The following is a 22,919-nucleotide window of genomic DNA, read 5'->3' as shown; positions in this document are numbered from 1 at the left end:
AACTGCAGCCTATAGCTGAAGGAGAAGCTACAGCACATAAAGAGCAAGCTCGCAACACAGGGCACTGCAATATATAGCACAATGTCAGTCTTCAGAACACAAACAGTAAACAGGAGACACAAGTAGAAGCGTAGACACCAACGCGTCTTAAAATTGAATTTATTAGTACAATAAGAACCGAAATGCAAAACAGCTGAAGTTGAATCTCCACAACACATTTCATGACATCGTTGTTAATGATGATACTGTGTGCAGGTTATGCAGAAAATAAAAGAACAGGCAGGAAAAAAACCTGTACAGAAGCTGATGCATGAATGCATGCGGTCAAATGTTTGTAGACCATTTGACTATCCATAGCAGCCTCCACTTAAAAAATTTTTTTTTTTTAAAGGTTTTCCACTTGATTTTATGCTCATTTAGAGAAGAGTAATAGTAAGGTCAGGCACTGCTGACAAGGTGAAGAGACCGGGGGTGCAAATCTGTGATCCAGATCCAGATCTAACTCGTTATGGACGCGATGATACCCGTGTGCACAATGACATTGTCATGAGCATGTTTTGCCCATGTTTACCCTCCAGTAAAGGATATTAGTTAATGCTACAGCTATTCTAGACAATTATGTGCTTCCAACTTTGTGGTAAGAGTTTGGGGAAGGCCCACAGGTGTCCACATAATTTTGCCTCTATAGTGAATTCATTATATGAATTTCCTTTTTCAAAGCTCCACACTTTTTATACTTTGACTTTAAACACATTAAAACACTTCAATACAAATTACTTCTTTGAGAGATCAAGCATTAGGAAATTGTAGTTTGACAGATTTGCTAATGTATCTAGATGTTCAAGGGGCAAAAAAGTGTGTGTGTGTGTGTGTGTGTGTGAGAGGTCTTGCCTGAAGGGGAAAATCAAATTTCAATAGACAGAAACAGGCACAGGGTCTAAGGAAAATTGTCTGGGACACAGAGTGTGGAAGATTAACCCATCAGTGGTTAATCCCATCAGGATTTCTGTCTTTTCGAACTTCATGCTCAAGAGAAGTCAACACTGACATGAGTACAAGATTATACCTGCATGCTGTAAACTCACCAAAGACATTCTGAAACCAATTTAAAAGTGATTGAGAAGAATTTTAGCTGTAACTAAACTTTTAAACTTTTGTTGTAACTGACATCTGACAGCTAAAATATGTGGCACATGCAATCCATGAATGCCAACTCAATATTTTGGATACAACAATCATCTTATTTCATAAAACTAAAAATAAGGAATGACATTAGAAATTATGAGTAATACAGCAAATAGATTCCTGTCTGACTGACTGAAAGGACATTTCACATGTATAAATGTATGTAGTTAAAAAGAAGAAGACAAGACAAGCATACAATCTACATACAGTCATGTATGAATAAAACATACAATTTTGAGTCAACAGGGGATCAACTACATATATTTACACTAAACAAACAGAAGTACATTTCCACTTCCAAAGCCAAGCCCCCTTGCTTTCCTGGATAATCCCACAGTAGATGTGTACCTTCTAAGAAAGCTTGTAGCTTTCCAAGGACCTTTATTCACAGTGGGCTCAGACTGAACATGACCAGCCTTTCAACACAGCATGTTAGTGATGTGTCTTTACTTTTCTACAGCTGTATATTGTAACAAATTACAATGCCAATATCTGGCATTACCCAGAAGAGAACAGGTTTCCTCTTGATTCTGGTTCCTCTCAAGGATGCTTCCTCGTGTCATCTCGGTGAGATTTTTCTCACCACTGTTGCCTCTTTTTTGTTCATCTGGGATATAAATCTGCAACCAGATTTCTGCAAAGTTGTATCAGTAAAAGCACTTTACATAACAAGTGGTCTGAAAAATAAATATAGCTTCTCACATCCGTTGCTTCTTCTTTCGTAACCAAACTCGGAACTACCAGCTATACAATGCTACAAGCAAGGTCACATAAAATCATATTTATTTTTCTCAGTGTTCAGTTCCTTTAAATGTACAACAATGGTTCTTAAAAAACAGGGGATACAAGTCAAAATGTAGTCAAAGACAGCAGAATTGCAGATTTGCTATGAAAATGAAATACCATAATTAAAGTGCTTGTTCCCGAAAATACACTCTAGGCTGTTAGGTAAACCCAACACAGACAGTCGGATTTAAACAGCAGACTTTGTTGAATGTTAACTTGCATGTGGAACATGTAAAATATTTTAACCAAAACAGCAGATTGTTCAAGATTCCAGAGCCAGTTTCTTTCCAATAAGTTATAAATATAATGAAATATAATACACATATAATATTTATAACATAACATTCACCTGCACCCAGAGAAAAAAACAGTTGAAAAATATGTATGATTGTCTCTTATTGTTGTTGGTAAACAGACTTTTCAGTGATCTGTGCCGTTTTCTTAGGCACATACAGTGTACGCATATATACACACTATATTGCCAAATGTATTCGCTCACCCATCCAAATAATCAGAATCAGGTGTTCCAATCACTTCCATGGCCACAGGTGTATAAAATCAAGCACCTAGGCATGCAGACTGTTTTTACAAACATTTGTGAAAGAATGGGTCGCTCTCAGGAGCTCAGTGAATTCCAGCGTGGAACTGTGATAGGATGCCACCTGTGCAACAAATCCAGTCATGAAATTTCCTCGCTCCTAAATGTTCCACAGTCAACTGTCAGCTGTATTATAAGAACGTGGAAGTGTTTGGGAACGACAGCAACTCAGCCACGAAGTGGTAGGCCACGTAAACTGACGGAGCGGGGTCAGCGGATGCTGAGGCGCATAGTGCGAAGAGGTCGCCAACTTTCTGCAGAGTCAATCGCTACAGACCTCCAAACTTCATGTGGCCTTCAGATTAGCTCAAGAACAGTGCGCAGAGAGCTTCATGGAATGGGTTTCCATGGCCGAGCAGCTGCATCCAAGCCATACATCACCAAGTGCAATGCAAAGCGTCGGATGCAGGGGTGTAAAGCACGCCGCCACTGGACTCTAGAGCGTTCTCTGGAGTGACGAATCACGCTTCTCCATCTGGCAATCTGATGGACGAGTCTGGGTTTGGCGGTTGCCAGGAGAACGGTACTTGTCTGACTGCATTGTGCCAAGTGTAAAGTTTGGTGGAGGGGGGATTATGGTGTGGAGTTGTTTTTCAGGAGCTGGGCTTGGCCCCTTAGTTCCAGTGAAAGGAACTCTGAATGCTTCAGCATACCAAGACATTTTGGACAATTCCATGCTCCCAACTTTGTGGGAACAGTTTGGAGCTGGCCCCTTCCTCTTCCAACATGACTGTGCACCAGTGCACAAAACAAGGTCCATAAAGACATGGATGACAGAGTCTGGTGTGGATGAACTTGACTGGCCTGCACAGAGTCCTGACCTCAACCCGATAGAACACCTTTGGGATGAATTAGAGCGGAGACAGAGAGCCAGGCCTTCTCGTCCAACATCAGTGTGTGACCTCACAAATGTGCTTCTGGAAGAATGGTCAAAAATTCCCATAAACACACTCCTAAACCGTGTGGACAGCCTTCCCAGAAGAGTTGAAGCTGTTATAGCTGCAAAGGGTGGACCAACGTCATATTGAACCCTATGGATTAGGAATGGGATGTCACTTAAGTTCATATGCGAGTCAAGGCAGGTGAGCGAATACTTTTGGCAATATAGTGTATGTATATAATAAAAGGGAGAAACATTATGGCAGTGAAAACCAAAAATGAATTCAGAACTGATGTAGCCCTTTCATATGGAACATTATGCATGTGTGTGTGTGTGAAATTTGTACAATTCAGCACCACCTGCTGTATATAATCATGTAATGAGTACTAATCAACACTTCACATTCTCATTATGTAAACTATAGGAAGACAATTTCAAAGTTTCTTCAAGTTTGACAAATGAGCTTTAATTATTGTCATTTGTTTACTATCGATTTGGATGTTTTTGTGATTTGATTTGCTTTGTTCTATCCGGACTACTAAGTAACAGTATTTGTGTTTCATAGATTGCTTCATCTGAAATGGTTTCCCTCTGTGAGTGATTTAAAATGTTGTTATATACATTTGAATACATTGCACCTGCACAGGTGTGTGGTATGTAGGATGTATTTTCTCAATACAGCTTGATCCTAATCAGTATTTTAACACTGCATCTATAAATCTGCCCTTTTGCTCTATGTAATTGATCAGTTTTAAAGAACTGTCATACCGAATACTTTACAGAATTCACTGACTCTTCACTGTATATTCATATCCTTAAAACATAAAATAGACTGTAATGCAAAAATATATAGCACAGAAAAAATGTGGCACAGATGCTGATTGGGAGAATGACTGTGTGGCAGCTGTACATTACGTCAGGTGGTGCACTGGACGAAGCTGGCTTAGGGCTTTAGGTTTATCAGGAGAAAGAGGCTGTAAGAATGGCCTCATGCTGCTGATGGTGAAGAGTACCAATACCCACAGCTGGGGCAGGAAGAGGAGGCCTACTGACTAACCGCAGCTAGGTGAAGAAAATGCAAAGAAAAAAGACGACAAAATCTTGTTATTAAGAACTGTATGATTATTGTTACTGGAATAAGAAAAGAATAAAAAAAGATACAAAACAGTACACATCCTCACCTTACAGGCAAGCTGTTTTTCGAATCGGGGAGACACAAAAAACCAGCATCCCATGTTTTGTGGCTCTTCTTGGCTCCAGATAAACTCTACAAGAAAAGTTTTGGCATAAGCTTTAAAAGTGGATTAGAAATGATTGAGTTACTGCACCCAGCACAAATCCATATACTGTACTCTGTTTTAGAAATGCACTCATCACACTTTTTCAGGCGATACATGATATGGTCAAAAGTTTTGTGGATACCATCACACCCATATGTGGTTCTTCCCAAAACTGTTGCCACAAAGTTGCTAGACAGTCACATAGGATGCCTCTGTATGGTGTATTATTACAGTTTTCTTCACTGGAACTAAGACGCCCAATCCTGATCCAGCATGATAATACCCTTGTGCACAAAGCGAGTTCATGATAAGCAGGTTTGTTATGATTGGAGTAGAAGAAGTCGAGTGTCCTGCACAGAGCCCTGACCTCATCACATTTAAGGATAAACTGGAATGCAGACTGTGCTGTAGACTGTGCTGTGCTGTCCTCACCCGATCAGTGCGTGATCTTACTAATGATGTAGGAGCTAAATGAGCAAATACCCAGAACATCTCAGAAAATTGGAGCTTATTATAACAGCAGGAAGATTAAAGGTGTCCACAAACTTTTGTCCATATAGTGCAAATCCTCGAGTAACTCTCTAAAAGCATCAGTGGGCAAATAAAATGCAACCATCAGGCATGAGGACAATGAGATTTAAAACATTGTGTGTTCAGGCATGATCTGGGTTGCTACTTAAAAACTGCTATTTAAAGGAAGATGAAATAAAATCCATAAACCCTCTCATTGTTTTGCTGGTTTGGGAAAAATATAAGAAGAATGTAATGTCATGGCCAAGTGCTCACCTTTGGCATTGCTGTATTTGCGGAGCTCCTGCTGAAGGGCATCTGTGGGGAAAGGGCAAAGCTCCTCTACTCTGATCAGCGCTGTGTTCTTACATGCCTCAGGCAGTGTCTCTCTTTGTTTCAGCAGTGCATAATAATGCTTGCCTGAGCAAAGCAGTACCCGCTGCACACTTATACACATCAGAGAAAATGTAGAGATTATTAAATGATTACAAGCAGGTTTTATTGTTGTATAGTATTAGAGTTGAACAAAATGAGTTTCTTCACTGCATGGCTTACCTCTCAGGATTTACAGAGGTGTCACCTATTACAGGCATGAAGGAAGTTCCAGGTCCCATTTCCTCTAAGCTCGACACTGCCCCCTAGTGTAATACCAAATAAAAATCATGTCAAGTAGATTGTATTGTCATTCTTCTATATAGATTGTATGCATACATTGGAACGTGTGCAACAGCAACACATAACAGTACACCTTACTACATAAAGCACAGAAACACAATAGTAGGAGATGAGTGCAGAACAATAAATACACAGAACATAGGCTGTGATCTGTACTGTAGCACAGGAGCAATACAATAAGTGCTCCATAAAGTGTCTAATCAGACAATAAAAAAAAAAAAAATAGTATGCTAATAATTCCAATGCAGAACTCACAGAAAAACGCAACAGTGTTTTGGGTGATGCCGCAATGAGTGGTTTGCGGAAGTTTCGAATCATTTGTCTCCTTAGCAGGTGGAAGTACTGGGCTGGAGTTGTTGGATTCACCACGGCCATATTTACTACATCACCGTCGATGCCTTCCTCCTTACTGTCACACATCTGTTAGAGGAGAAAAAGGGGCTTAATAATAATATAACCTGCCTTATCAATAAAGCAGTTTCTAGACTTGTACAAAGTCTGTGTGATGAAACAGAGTTTACTTTAATACTTTCACTACTCACTTGTAAGAAGCGCTCGATGCGGCAGGATGAGTGCTCGGGTCCAGCTCCATCGTAGCCGTGTGGAAGCAGGATGACCATACTGCTCTGCAGCAACCACTTTGCCTCACCTAGTAGAGGAAAATCATTTTGTAAGGATATACAGCTAAAAAAAACACTTGTTTCTTTCCTGGTATGAAATCAATAGTCCTTAATTGTTGAAGAAGCAGTAGCTAAGCAAATCAGTCAAATTGTGTGTTGGCCTATGGGGACATCCGTACCTGGTGACTTTTTCAGAAAACGGCAAACTGAAACAAATTTCTTTTTCACATATCTTGGCTAGAAGTTAAAGATTTAATTCTGATTGCAGTGTAGGGACTTTATACACATTTTGAGAATTTTAGAAACACACCAGATTAATCAGATTAAGTAACAGGAATAGCTACATGCAAAAAACAATAGATCACAGACAGCTAGCAAAGTTTTGGAAATCTGTTTGTTGTTGAAATGGCTCCTTCTAGCGCTTCGCTAGAAAAAAGCCTAGGCAATGAAGAGAATGTCAGTAAAAACATTATTTTGGTCCAATATATTTATGGCGTCCTAAAGATACAGTATACTGTATATAAGTTTTTCGTCCACAACTACAGTAACTAATGGTGGGTTTTCCTAGGCTCACTCAATTAAAACAATTAATAAAGAATTGTTGAAGTTATTATTATTTTTTACCTCCAGAGATAAAGGTGTCGAAGATGATTTGGGCTCCGTTGAAGAAATCCCCAAACTGAGCTTCCCATATGGGCAGCAGTTTTGGCTGTTCAATACTCATTCCATACTCAAAACCTAACACTGCCTCTTCAGACAGTGCACTGTTACACACCTGATAACACAACACACACACAGCTCATCCACAATATCAACACCTCAGATGCAGTAGTGAAAATACAATTAGTTCACTATAAAGTGAAGGGGTAAAAGAGATTTGTGTATTATTCTGACCTCCAGATGGCCTTTTTGTTGCGGGTCAATGTGATTGAGAGGGATGTACATGTCATTAGACTCCTGGCACACAACCATGGCATGACGCTGACTAAATGTACCACGCCCGACGTCCTGTCCACTTATCCGCACGTCGAAGCCTGCGTTAAAGCAAGCAGAAAAAAACAACCCCCCAAAAATATTTAAATCATAGAATAATGCAGCAAAATTAGGCTGGATCTGAACACTCATTAATGGAAGGGTTAAACATTCATACAATAAGAAAGCATTCAGCTTAAAGAAGTGTTCTTACCCTGACAGAGAAGAGTGCCGAGCGCCAGCGCCTCAGCGGTGGACCAGTCCAGTGCAGCTCCTGCTTCAAGTTTCTGCAGTCTCGACTGTGAAGTTCAGTGAAAAAGCAGATTCAATCGAATGCCAACAAACAACAGAGACACAAAGAGATGTAGTCTACAACATCTCACAACCAATTAAATAATTTTGTTTATCATATAATAACAGGATATAATGAAAGGTCATTTATGAAAATAATTTCTGTGTTCTTAATAAATTTGCAGATGAGAGCTCTTGCTTGTCTGAGTTCCATCAGCTTCCACCATTAAAATGAGGCACACAAACAAAAGCTACATAAATGCTTCACACAGGAGAAAAAACTTAACAAGCTGAAAACCTTAACAAGCTGATAATGTTTTTAATGTTAGCTCTGTGCAAAAGGCATAGGCAAATGCAAAGAAATGCTTTAAAGTAAATATGTCTTCAATGATGATATTAAATCTTTCTAGTTAAAAGAAAAGTTGTGAAGCAAGCAATAAACTAGTAAACTAAACAAACTCAATAGCTGATCTGACGATCCTTTGCTTTTGTTTTGGTAAAATAGTAGTACAAATATAATTTGTGAAGTTTAAAGGAAATCAGCTGGTAATTTGTACTGAGAATTTGGAGAATCTGCTACAGTTCCTTCTTCTAACTTAATTTTTATAAGCAAATCCCAGATGCCTTTATTGTGTTTGTTTGGTGTGAAACGTGAGATTTTTTTTTTTCCATAAAGACCCCATCACATAGCCTTCCTTGAAAGAAAGCATCTCTTAACCCCTAAACTTAAAGTTAAAGAAAATCACAGTTTAAATGTTTAATTCTGAATGCAGCACAGGAGCATTGCAGATATTTTAAGAGCCGTTATCTGATTACACTTGCATACTTTTTGCTTAATATTTACTGTCTTGTTAAACATCCCATTCCACATTTGCTGTTGTAATAAGCCCCGCTCTTCTGGGATGGCTTTCTACTGGATGTTGGCTGTGAGGATTTGTGATCAATCAGCTACAAGAGCATTAGTGAGATCAGACACTGATGTAAGAGTGAGGAGGTTTGGGGAGCAGTCAGAGTTCCAGTTCATCCAAAAGGTGTTCAGTGGGGTTGAAGTCAGGGCTCTGTGCAGAACACATGATCTTAACACACCATGTTTTCATGGAGCTTGCTTTGTGCATAGGGGCACTGTCATGCTAGAACAGGTTTGAGCCTCTTTGTTTCAGTGAAGGGAACTTTATAGTAACAGTTTGGGGAAGGGACACATGTTAAAGGTATAAACCACCTCAGAAACCTCTGATGGTTATTCCTCAGACTACCACACATCTTTTAAAAAGGATTTGAGCATCAAATTAAAAGATCATTCTTTTCTGCAGCTTCCTTCATTTTTATTAATACTTATTTGCAATGTTCAATGTAATAGCCCATATGCAATAAAACACAGTAAAACATTAAGCAACTGCAGAAGCCTGTAGAGTTTAAACAAGTTTATCGACATAGTAGATTGAAAAGGTTTTGTGATAAAGTATGATATAATAGATTTTATAGGTTTCTTTATGAAAGTGGATCAAAAGTGCTTCACAGAATGGCGGGGCCTAAACAAGCATAAGACACAAACCAAGAAAAGTTAAAAGAGCTATAAAACCTCTACCTTTACATGTGTCTTCACAAGGTGACTGTGCACCTGGATCTCTTCAGGGATCTCCACGGACTTTGCTCCCACATACTGAAGCAGAGGAACAGTCACGCCGGTGTCCCAGGATGAAACTCTGTTCTGCGGCTCTGTTAGATCCTGCCAGCGGCCCTGCAGGTTGGTGGGTGGAGGGCTATAGAAAGTCATGTTGGCCAGACGGTCACTGAGCAAAGAGTGGTGAGCTGTTTTAATTTGACTGCGTTCCTCCTCTGTCATCAATCCCTCCGAGATCAGCTGGTCAGTGTAGGAATCTGGAATGCTCTTCCTTGAGCTACCAAACAGTATTCTGGATGATTTATCCTTATAATGAATTCATGGCTGAAAAATTAAAGCCAGGACAGAGTGAGAGCTCACCGGATGATTTTGTACATGGCAGGGTTTGTGAAGAACGGCTCGTCCAGCTCATTGTGTCCCCACTGCCGGTAACACAGCAGGTCCACTATAACGTCCTTCCTGAAGAGTCTCTGATACTCCACAGCTAACCGTGTGCCTCTGAGTACCTCTTCAGCATCATCGCCATTCACATGGATCACAGCACAACCCACCATCTTACCTGAAAGAAACAGTATGTCATGGTGCATTTTTTCTCAGCACTTCTTCTCCATGACCAATGATTAAGATTTAATCCTACACTTGACTCTACTATATTCAGTACATTCACGGAAGTGCAAGAGGCAACTTTTAATTTTAGCACATACTAATACAAATATAAACAAAATTAAAGCTACACAAAAACCTATCCTGATATCTACCCTGCATAGATTCATACTTTCTTACACTTTAGATGTTGATAATTCAATCCATTCTGAGCACACTTTGCATAAATCTACTTACTTATTGCTGCTTAATTCTTAAACCCATGTAGATTCTAAGATCTGTTCTTAATATATATATTTTTTTTTAAGTTTTTGTTTAAGATGCCTTCTCTTTCACACTGAGCTACCACTTCCCCACTATATCTTACTGGTCTGTGCTCAGAGCTCCTCAAACCTACCAATATCACTGCAGTATAAGGATGAGCGGGCTCTCTCAGCCGGAGTGGTATAGCCCACTTGATTGTTCACAATAAGATGAATACTTCCACCAACTCTGAAGTGAGGGAGATTTGACAGGGTGAATGTTTCTGGTACAATTCCTTGCCCAGAGAATGAGGCATCACCATGAACCTAAATATATAATGAAAGAAAATAGAATATCAAAACTCATTGCCTTACTAAGTTTCAAATTCTAACAAAATTCACACAAAGGAGGATGCATATATCAAAAGAATATTTGATAAGTGGACATTAATTAACGCAATTACAATTGATGTTACCAGACATTTCTTTTAGCAAGTCAATTAAGGCATCTACTTTCTGCACGAGTAGTAATTTTAAAATAATCAAATTGGGCTCTTGAACAAGGGTCTTAACCATCAACTGCCCAGTTGTATAAAAGAGAGATAAACGTAAGTTGCTCCAGATAAGAGAGTCTGGCAAACGCTGTGAATGTAATGAGTTTGAGTGTTTCAGAGTTGGTCAGTGGATATTGACCTTCATATTGAATATGAACAGTTAGGAGTGAATGAATCAGTGCTTAAAAAGCAGGCAAGACCAGCAAATTAGATGGTCAATGAAATATATGAGAAGTCGTCAAATGAAAACTTTATCATCATTATTATTTCTTTTTTAAAATTTCGCATGGTTTTGTGCAAACAGGAGTCAGAAAGGTGCATCATGTTTCTACATGAACTTCATTTCATTCAGAGCAAGTATTTTCTTAAAGAGTGTCTGGATTCCTCCTTGTAAAAAAATCCTCCTGTTGTGTTTGCACCATCTGTTGTACTTCCTTATACAACTGGAAGATCTTTCCACCCAATGCGTCCTTCAGTGATCCAAAAACAGGATGTTGCTTATTGCTGATGACTCATGTAAAATTACAGCTATGTAGAATCTGTTGCTCAAATTTATGTTGCACTTTAAGTTTATTATTTGACTCACCCTTGTAGGTACAAAAGTGAGATGTGAGAAAACAGTATATTTAAGAAAGAAAAAAAGCACATGATACTATTCACATGCCATGAAAAATATTAATAATAGTGAAAGAAGAAGAAGAAGTAGTAGTAGAGGAAGAAGGACAAGAAGAAGAGGAAGAAGATGATTAGCTAGGCAAGTTTACTTGTTAACATGTTCAGACATATTGTGATGACAGGAAATAAACCTTCAACCTGGAAAAACGGGTTTCTTGTGCCATGATCGTATGAGCCAGGGGTGTCCAATCTTATCCGCAAAGGGCCGGTGTGGGTGTAGGTTTTCATTCCAACTGAGCAGAAGCCACATCTGAGTCCACTGAAAGCCAAGATCAGTTGATTAGCCAGTTGGAATCAGGTGTAGCTTCTGCTTGGTTGGAATGAAAGCCTGCACCCACACTGGCCTTTTCTGGATAAGATTGGACACCCCTGGTATGAGCAGTGCTGCTTGCCTTAAAGACCAACTTCCAATTTCCAAAGTCCAATTTCCATTATATATAGTAATTCCATGCCATGAAGGCAGATCAAAAACACTGCCAATATTTTACCTTATAACACAAGCCAGTATACAAAAACGGTACCTGCAAACAGATGACTCTATCTCCAGGCCTAGCGTTGCTGTCATTAGAATAATCCCCATCCTGTTTAACCTGTTGTCGACTGCGTGCTTTCCCCTGAGTTACAGGGTTAATGGCCTCCAAATGGGATGGGTTGGGTAGCATGGTCACGTGGAGCGGGTGAGCAGTGCTAACTTCCAAGTCCACAGAAGAAGTGAGGTGAGAGAGGACATCCCCAATGGCGGGAGAGTTCTCCGGGAATTCACTGAGACCTCTCATTTTACGAAACATCAGCTGGAGTTAGAAAAGATGAGAATGCAAATGGGACAGTGTTGAAAGTGACTTAAGTATTATTTATTAAAAGAAGTGTGCTTCATTATTTGATCTCTGAAAACAAGGCTTAAAAAAAAGTGAAATTAGCTGTCTGGGATGTGCCATAAATGTGCGGGGCATTATAACTAAATGGCATTCAGCTGACAAACCTAATTAACGCTCAGGTGTATAACATGTATGAAGGATATATATTATCTGAAGTATATGTAAAATATACAGTATGATATGTAAAACCAATGTAACCTCAGTATTTGGCCTACATTATAGTTTCACTGGTTTCTGAAATACTTATGCTTCATTCTCAGTTTTTTGCTTTTGTGTGTTCTATCCTGCTATCAGGTCTCAGATGACCAAGTAATTCAGTCCTCACTCACTCATTTCCAATGCAATCCACTGTTTCTAAAACTTTTCAACAATGCTGAGATTTTGCATGAAATGTCATACAAATTACAGCAATACAGCATGTTTGATGTTCTGCTCCAACACCCCAGCTCCAATTCCAGTTACTTATCAACCTCATCAAAAGAATCTGTGTAAGATTAACAATGGGTTTAAAACACAAGACATTAACTAGAACATGACAGGAAAAGTCCACCACAGGAAATATGGTGTAGAGTTCATTTGAGCCTGAAAGATGTTATAATTATATAGTTACAGCAAAGATATTGATTTGAATGTCAACTGATTCAGAAATGCTGATTTATTTATTTATTTAATGCTGAGCTGAACATCTGGATAGGAGTCACAACAAAAATCCATCGTTTTATTTCTCTTCATATTCCACAATCTATTGCTACCAGCTGATTATGGGCTTCTGTCGTTAAAAGTGTATCAAGAAAGTTGAATTCTGGTTTGTGTAACACTAAAGAACCCAGTTAGGTTTAGATAATGTATCTGGCTCAAACCAACCAACCAAGTTACAGTTTTTGTGTACAGGAGAAGGCATTTCACTGCTCTGCAACTGCTGTTAGCATGCATTTAAAAAATGTCCATAGCAATGTTTTACATTATAATTTGCATATTAAAGTGGTTTCTTTAATATCTCTATATAAATATATATTTATATATACAGCTCTGGAAAAAAATGAGAGACCACTGCAACAATCAGTTTATGTTTTTTTCTTACAGGTTCATGTATTGGTGAGATAAACAGTTTTATTTCATTTTTTGTGAACTGCTGACAATATTTCTCCTAAATTCAAAATATAACTATTGTTATTTAGAGTGTATATTTAAAGGAAATGACAACACATCAAAATAACCCAAGATTTTGCAGAGCTTTAATAACTCAAATAAAACAAAATGCAAATAATCTGTAAACAAATTGTGTTAATGATTTGGCTAAATAACATTAAGAAATCAGTATTTGGTGGAATAACCCCGATTTGCATGCGTTTTGGCTCCATGCTCTCCACCAGTTTTTCACATTGCTGTTAGGGAACTTTATACCACTCTTTTTGCAAAAAAGCAAACAGCTCAGCTTTGCTTGATGGTTTGTGACCATCCATCCATGATGACATTCCAGATGTTTTCAATAGGGTTCAAATCTGGAGATTGTGGCAGGTCTCTTATTTTTTTTCAGAGCTGTATATAGTTATGGAGCTATATGGAAACTAGACAAACTAGACAAGGATGATACACTGTTCTTGGCTTTCCAAAATTCCCATTATGTAAAATCCCCAAATATTATGATATTAGTGCCAGTATGGAAAGCCACAGAACACATTTGGCACCAAAATTCCGAATGTTTTCAAAAACAAATGGCACATGGTATAAATCACTACTGGTTCCCATTTGAATACAAAAAAACACTCAAAATTTACAGTCACTAGGCACAAATTTATTTCAGTTAAGGTTTTAGCACCTTTATGTGGTTGCTGCTTATTTGTCTGCATTTACAGAGTTCAACTCACCCTTATGTATTCTTGTTACTATTAAGATTTGTCAAGTAATAATTTGTAGATGGACGGACAATAACAGACAGTGCACTACAGAAAAATGGTTAATACATTTACAACCTTTCCTTTCACCATTATTCTACTCACCTCGGGTGGGAAGCGCAAAAGTCCGGTAAGCAAGTTGAGGCGTCCGCGGTGAGGCATTCCCATTACCACATCTGTTACGCCACTCTTTGCAGCTGAATGGAAAAGCTCGAAGAAAAATCCCATCATGCTCTCTGCTCCCTCTCCTCCATACCTCTTCACTGTGGCAAACTTGGTGCCAAGAAAGTGGTCAAATTCCTTCAACAATTAAAAAATAATAAAATATAATTAATCAATCTCATGTATTAAGATATTTATGAGACATTTATGAGATTGTCCAGGGTTTTCCCTCTGATTCGAATAAAACAGGCCAGATCTCACAATGCAGAAGTATCCCCAATATAATAAATTTGATGGCTATGGAAAAATACTAGTTTCTGATTGGTTGCCAGGTATCATAACATATCTGACATGGTCATGAACATACAAATACAAAATATCCTCCGTTTTTGTAATGATTTAAAATATAAGTAGGATAAGAAGGACTATGTTTCACACTGTGGTGTTCTTTACTGCCACATATCAGCAAGCTTAGACATTTCTTTATTTTTATCAGAATGTCAGATTTGCTAGACATGACAAATTGGTTTTAAAGTTAAGTATGCCCAGGATTAAATTCATCAAATCTGCTTAACACCACTGCATCTGACGCTTTGCATTGCACTTGGTGATGTAAGGCTTGGATGCAGCTGCTTAGCCATGAAAACCCATTCCATGAAGCTGTTCTTGAGCTAATCTGAAGGACACATGAGGTTCGGAGGTCTGTAGCTATTGACTGCAGAAAGTTGGTGACTTCTGTGCCCTGTACGCCTCAGCTCACACACACACACACACACACACAAACACACTTAGGGGCAATTTCAGGTAACCAATCAACCTAGTGGCAGGTTTAAAATGAGGTAGCACAAAACTGAAGAACCCAGGGGAAACTTATATGGACACAGGGAGAACATCCACAGAAACTTCAGGCAGTCAGCAGCCCCAGCTCAGGAGTTTATTTTGCATAGCAGGGGAAAGTCAAACACATGTGTCCTTGTAATCGCTACCTGTGTGTGTACACGCAAATTATTTATGAAGTCAAATTATTCATGAATCGTGCCTAAATTAAGCCGCAACTGTCTGGATATATAGCTACAGTGAAACTTAATACCAAGCAGCTTTGTATGGTTCACTACAGAGACTGGGATAGCTTGTATTCATGTTTTATTTGAGCACATACATTATCCTTACAGATTAAGTGTTCAGTATAATTTACCTGCTGAAATATTAACCAAAATCACACTACACTTGGTAAACTTCTTATTAAAGAAACTCATTCATAAAATCATGTACTATCTCAACCAATGTCTGTTTTGATGGAATGACTGAAGTTTCTATTAATCCAACTATCTTTGCCAGGGCCAAAAGCTACACTTTCATATGAACCTGCATAAGATCAGTGAAGAGATGCAAGAAGTTCACATAAAGGTCAGATTCCTGGTAAGCACATTCGAATAAATCTAAAGGGAAGCTGAACAGAGCTACATGTATGATTATAGAGTTAAATAATACCACATGAACACTAGCGCCAGCGTTAGTAATACATCCAGCAATTAAAAAAAGAATATGTTAAATACCAACATAAACTAACATAACATGGATAAGTACATAGAACATTAGTAAGAAAAGATTTATAGTCAAGGCTTCAATATTTCATGTACGTATTTCATTATGAATTGCGGCAGAATGACCTAAATTTGATTTGACTGCAAGAAATACATTTATTAACACAAACTACCTTTGTCCCTTAATTGAATCCCTTACTTTAATAAAATACAGACATAATATGTTGCATGAAGATCTGGTTATATCAGATCATTTCAATTTTGCACAAGAATGTGCATTGTAATGGCATCTAGTACCTGTGATTCCAGCATGAGTTTTGCTAGCTGCCTCCTTTCTTCAGCAGTGAAGCTCTCCTTCTTCAGCTCCTCAAATCGATCTGTGAGCCACACTCTCTCCTCCAGACTCTGCAGCTGACTGGTTTCCACTGAGATCCTCCCGCAATAGATGTCCTCCAAGTATGCAACCACCTCCTCTGTCCTGGCCTCCACTTTCCCAAAGTGCCTTAAACCTGCAGGAAGGACCAAAAACCAGAGTCACACAATGATGCAATGCGGAGCTACAGTTGGAATACTTTTACTTTTCGAGCTCAAGCTTTAGATGACATGATTAGGACAAACCTGAAATGCCCAAACAACTACGATTCTCAATTCCAGAGCCAAGAAACAGTGCATACCAGATGTGATCATAGTTCCTGGGAGGCTGCCTGTAAGGATGCTGATCTCCGGCACCTTGTCCATAACAGGCGCGTTGGGCATTAAAGGGTTAATTTTAGCAGCTTTGTGCCCATGTGTGCGATAGGCCTCCACCAACCGCGCCAGGCCATGATCTGTTTATACAAAGCAAGTTCACAAACTCACATTAACTACATAGCAATTCAGACATGGCGTATTTCATTTGGAGAAGCACATGATTACATCAGACACCTGCCATACTGCTACCGCCGACATTAATAATAAAGTGCATTACAATAAACAGTAGCTACATACAGGATACTAAAGAATAACCGGAACAAAGCTGTTACTAAAATGATCTAAAATGCTTAATACTGATTAGCGTCTCGCATTATTTGTTGTCAGTGTGTAAATAAGTGAACTATAAGCCACATTGACCTTGATTGAGAGAAGAGTATGTGTTCAGTAGCTCCTGCAGCACGGCGTCCGGCTCCTCCGAGTTTCCTCTCCGCGGTCTGTACCCAAAAACACCCCTCTCCGTGTGGTACGAAGCTACTAACGGCGCTCTCAACACCGCCAGCGGATATCTACTAACTTTACATAAACTCTTTAGCATAACACCGGCAGACATTTTAAAGGTTCTTTCAAATGAAATCGACACTGAACCGGCTAAAGTCTGTACACGCCATAGGAAGCAGCCACAGGCAGAAACGAGGGGAGGCGACAATTTTCTCAAATCCTATTGGCTGCACGAAAGAGGACAGATTTGGTGACACGTCGTTGATTGGAATACAGACTAACCAGATTAACCAATGATCAGTTCATGTCGCAAACAAACTCTATTACAACGTTATTTTGGTGACATTATTTTAATTAGGCCTCGGGCATGATACACTTGATGTGGTCAAGTGTATCTAAGGGGTAAATCCCAGACCTGTTAAAGAAGAAACATGACCCTGTGCATAAAACATATATATATATATATATATATATATATATATATATATATATATATATATATATATATATATATATATATATATGGATTAACAAGTGCTAGTTTAAGTATTTCAGTAATAAATTGTTTTTTTGATACCATTTGCAGACTGCTGGTTCTGACACGGGGAAATTTAGTCCACCACCTAGGTGCCATAACAGAAGAGTCTTGTTCACCTTTCTTGTGCCCTGAGAGATGAGACCAGTCAAGCAGTACTGGATAATCCATGGGATTGTGGTGCACCTCTAATGACATGTAATGTACATGTCATGAGTCTCTTGGATTAAATTTGAAAATGTTTGAAGTGACACTTTTCTTCTAATCACCACTCATAGCTGTACACTGATGTGAACTTTAGACTGAAGGGACAGTTGACCATTGCTCCTTCCACCAATTGCACAATTTCTTTTCTAAATGTGGACAGTGCTAAAACTGAAGCCCGGTCACTTTTCATCTTTAGCAATAAATCACTGCACCATAGTGGTGTGATGAAAGTCACTATCTTGTTCAGAACTTTTACTCCGTGTTAAACACCGCTATTTGTTCTTCCACTACATAAAAACACCACAGTTTTACCGTGATAACAAAAAATAAAAACACCACAGTCATGCTCAAAGTCTTGTGAAACCTTCAAGGTAGTCATTATTTTTTATTTATCTTTATTATTGTAGAGATATAGAGTCTTACAAAAGTATTCACCCACCTTAAAAGCCACTGGATTCATCTGGATTATAAATAAAACTTTAGGTTGTTTCAGCCTGTAATTTTATTGCCAACCAATATGCTTGCAATTTAAATTCTGAAATCATGTTTAAAATGATTTTTAAACAGATTTAAAAAGCTTATAAATGCTGCTTGAATGCATATTCCATCCCTTAAGAATACTTCATGGTAGAACTACCTTTGCTGCAACAACAGGTTTAAGTTTATTGGGATAGGGTTCTACCAGCCCTGCTGAATCATGGCAGAATTTTGCCCTCCTCAAATCCTTTTTGCCCTCCTGCCTTCTGGGAGGTGCTACAGGAGCCTCCAGACCAAGACTAGCAAGTTCAGGAACAGCTTTTTCCCCACAGCTGTTTCTTTGCTGAACTCTGCCTCCACCCGATCACATACACATTGACTGAGCACATTATTATCAGTGTATATAACCCTTTCTGTATATAACCTTTCTGTGTACAGTTTACATACAGTGAGGGAAAAAATTATTTGATCCCCTGCTGATTTTGTACATTTGCCCACTGACAAAGAAATGATCAGTCTGTAATTTTAATGGTAGGTTTATCTGAACAGTGAGAGACAGAATAACAACAAAAAAATCCAGAAAAACACATTTCAAAAAAGTTATACATTGATTTGCATTTTATTGAGTGAAATAAGTATTTGACCCCTTTGCAAAACATGACTTAGTACTTGGTGGCAAACCCTTGTTGGCAATCACAGACGTCAGACATTTCTTGTAGTTGGCCACCAGGTTTGCACACATCTCACATCTCAAGGAATTTGGGCCCACTCCTCTTTGCATCCACGACCCATATTCAATGCCCTGGCTGAGGGAAGGAGGTTCTCACTCAAGATTTGACGGTACATGGCTCAATCTGATTGATTGCTTCCTTCTGTGGACAGATGACTCTCCCCGAGATTGCTCCTACTGTAATCTCAGCTCGTTACCTGTATAAAAGACACCTGGGAGCCAGAAATCTTTCTGATCGATAGGGGATCAAATACTTATTTCACTCATTAAAATGCAAATCAATGTATAACTTTCCTGAAATGCGTTTTTCCCTCACTGTATGTGTACAGTTTACATATACAAATTATTTATCATAATATACAATATCTTCCTCATTGCATACATCTAAATCATTGCACTCATTGTACATAACTCCTCTGTATACTGTTTACATATTTAATTATTATCATGGTATACAATACCTTCTTTATTGCACCACTATAATCATTTGCTCATTTGCACTCATTGCATTTACTATAATCATTTGCTCATTGCATTTACCTCCCACTGTATACTGTTTATATACTGTTATATATGCAAATTATTTATATATTTTTGTATATTGTTTATATATGCAAATTATTTATTGTTATGTACTTATTATATATGCTAATTATTTGCACTGCGAAAACGCACTTCTGGTTAGATGCTAACTGTATTTCGTTGCCTTGTACCCACATGTTCAGTGACAGTAAAGTTGAATCTAATCTAATCTAATTTAATCTAATTTAATCTAATCTAATCTAATCTAATCTAATCTAATCTAATCCTGCCACCACATCTCATTAGGATTCATCTCAGAGATTTGGCATCTTTGATCTAATGCATTATTAGACTTACGTAAATGATGTTATTCCCAAGAATTCCTTGATGACTGTAGGAAGATTTTGGCTCTTTGCCAAGTATGATCCCTCTCAGTCTGCTCAAATAATTCAATTTTGAATTCACATGTCCAACATCCAGGACTCTTCAGGTTTCTAGGTCTGTTGAAAACATCATTTTTTCAGGGGATACTTATTTTTGCACCAGATGTAGGTTTGTAGATCTCTGGAAGAGATTTTCAGATTAATTTTTGCCTCTTTTTAAAATTTCCTCCTAGCTTTTGAAGGTCCATTTCTAGGCAGGGTTACAAAAGTTTTCTTGCCTTCTTTTATACTACTTTTATACTATTTGTCTAATGGTGGACTTATGGAGTCCAAAGGTTTCTGAAATGGCTTTATAACCTGTTTGCAGATTTTCAACATCCACTATTTTGTATGATCATTGTCTCTCAAAAAACTCAATATGTTAAACATTTACACTTCCTTACATTTACACTCCCTAAACATTTACACACCTTTCAGTTAGGAAGAGACACACTGTGCCCATATGTGTTTTATGGTTAACAAAAAAAAGACTTCGGTTTGTGCATTGGATTAACAAACTTGGCTGTATGTAGTAAGATGCCTAAGCTTTAATAATCATCATTAACAGCAGTGCAGAGAAGGTATACCATTAGCTACTCATATAAAATAAAATTTTATTTCTGCCAATATGAGTTTGGTCAGCATGGAGACATGCCATTTTTTAACACTGTGGTTGTTTCTCTCCAGGTCTGAGTTTTCAGGAGCTTCCTGTTTACTACACAAGCAGGTAACACTGTAGTTTACAATTAGTTTGCTTCAAGAATTATTAACCAAATTTGTTTATACCTGTACTACTAAGGTCAGGCATCCATGTTTCATTTAATGTAACGTTGTATTTAATGTATTTAATTTAATGTAATGTTTATTATTGGGTATAATATTGTGGAACATCTGTGAGAATAGTTCTTGTTGTCATTCAAGTCAAAGTCAAATTCAAAGAAGCTTTATTGTCACTTCAACCATATATAGCAGATGCAGTACACAGTGAAGTGAAACAACGTTTCTCCTAGACCAGAGGTACTACACATAACACAGACAAAGTACAGTGACGCAGACAAACATAGAACTAAACATAGAGATAAAAAAATTAAACTATAATTTAAAAATTAAAATTAAACTATACTTAAACTATACTTACGGTGCAATCTTTAAGACATACAACAGAAGTGCACAGGAAGACAAGACAAGACAAACAACATATAGGCCGACTTTGTGCAAAGACCAAGACAATGTTAGACAATGAAAGAACAGTGTATACAGTGATTGCAGTTATTAAAGTGACACATGTAACAAGACTAATATAAATATAAATGTGAAGTGAAATGTAAAGTGACATGTGCGTGCAAACAGGACATTTAGTGTGTGTGTGTGTCTGACTATGTCCAGCACAGTCCAGTTCTTTTTTGTGTGTGTGTGTTATGTATGTGTGTGTGTCTGTGTCCAGCACAGTTCAGTTCTTTGAGATCAGATCTTGGTTGTATGTGTGTGTGTGTGTGTGTGTGTGTGTGTGTCCAGCTCAGCTGAGATACCTGATTGCCTGAGGGAAGAAACTGTTCAACAGTTTGGTTGTGCGGGTCCGAATGCTTCGGTACCTCTTTCCGGATGGCAGAAGGGTGAAGAGTGTGTGAGAGGGGCGTGCTGTTAGCTTTGCAGATGCAGCATGTGGAGTAAATGTCTGTGATAGAGGGAAGAGAGACTCCAATGATCTTCTCAGCTGTCCTTACTATAGGCTAAAGGGTCTTGCAGTCCGAGATGGTGCAATTCCCAAACCAGGCAGTGATGCAGCTGCTTAGGATGCTCTCGATGGTCCCTCTGTAGAAGGTGGTCAGGATGGGAGGTGGGAGATGAGCCTTCCTCAGCCTTCGCAGGAAGTAGAGACGATGCTGGGCTTTCCTGGTGATGGAGCTGGTGTTGAGTGACCAGGTGAGGTCCTCCGCCAGGTGAACACCAAGGAATTTGGTGCTCTTGACGATCTCCACGATGGACCCATCGATGTTCAGTGGAGAATGGTCACTCTTTGCTCTCCTGAAGTCAACAACCATCTCTTTAGTCTTGTCGACGTTCAGAGACAGGTTATTGACTTTACACATTAGCATTATAGCAAAAAAAAAGAAAGAACATGAATCCCTCTTTCCTGAATTCTCTTTCTGGAAAGCGTTTGCTGACACTGGAGACTCCTTCTATAAATGTAAAATAAATTTGTCCTAACAAGAAAAATCCACGAACCAATCAAATTGTTTTTCTTTGTTGTTTATTAATCTGTTTTTCAACTATAGAAAACACTGTGAATTAAGTGTTATAAGAAATATTAGAATGAGCACATTAATATTAACTATTAAGTCATATTACACATGCCAAAAAATGCAGTAAAGCAAAGGTAACTTCAAAAATATTGCTGTTAAATGGAATGCAATTAAATTAAATCTATACAAAAACTTATATAAATAACAGCAACAACTAAACAAAGTAACTATCTGACATAACTTTTGTCTTTAAACATTAATCAGTAGTCTCAGGAATATTTGGTACAATTCTATAAGGAAATTGGCGAGTCAGTTTTTCTAAGCATCTAGGTGAATCTGACAGCTCTTCTGGAGACTCTGACAGTCAAACTTACTTTTGTTTTTTCAGGTGATCACTATAATATATTATTATAGTGTAATATATGTTGTCATACAAACATTTTTATGTAATATTTATCTTTGGTAAAGAAAATATTTTAAAATAAAGTTTTGGAAATATTTTTAATAATGTTTTAAATGACAAAATAATGCATAAATCATAAAATATGTGTTTAAGGCAAATCTGTACTAACAAAAATAGGGTGTTTTTGCACATCAATGTACAGTATATACAGTATACTATAT

At 38.1% G+C, this 22,919-nt stretch overlaps 1 protein-coding gene across 1 annotated transcript; it reads right to left on the bottom strand.

Annotated features, from left to right (window-relative positions):
• Positions 1–1,951: 1,951 nt before the first annotated feature.
• Positions 1,952–17,372, bottom strand: dhtkd1 (dehydrogenase E1 and transketolase domain containing 1). Its single transcript, XM_058408050.1, has 17 exons — positions 17,079–17,372; positions 16,643–16,795; positions 16,266–16,477; positions 14,368–14,562; positions 12,014–12,283; positions 10,419–10,590; positions 9,779–9,977; positions 9,383–9,695; positions 7,721–7,805; positions 7,429–7,568; positions 7,159–7,309; positions 6,457–6,563; positions 6,170–6,334; positions 5,795–5,877; positions 5,516–5,685; positions 4,631–4,716; positions 1,952–4,511 (listed from the first exon to the last, which is right to left on the bottom strand). The coding sequence occupies exons 1-17, from the start codon at positions 17,269–17,271 to the stop codon at positions 4,410–4,412; spliced, it is 2,796 nt and encodes a 931-aa protein (XP_058264033.1). The 5' UTR covers positions 17,272–17,372; the 3' UTR covers positions 1,952–4,409.
• Positions 17,373–22,919: the final 5,547 nt, after the last annotated feature.

The sequence above is a fragment of the Hemibagrus wyckioides genome, linkage group LG14, assembly GCF_019097595.1.
Source record: "Hemibagrus wyckioides isolate EC202008001 linkage group LG14, SWU_Hwy_1.0, whole genome shotgun sequence".
NCBI classification, from domain to species: domain Eukaryota; kingdom Metazoa; phylum Chordata; class Actinopteri; order Siluriformes; family Bagridae; genus Hemibagrus; species Hemibagrus wyckioides.
Note: the sequence above shows the minus strand (reverse complement) of the source record. Positions and strands in the feature narration are given on the sequence as shown.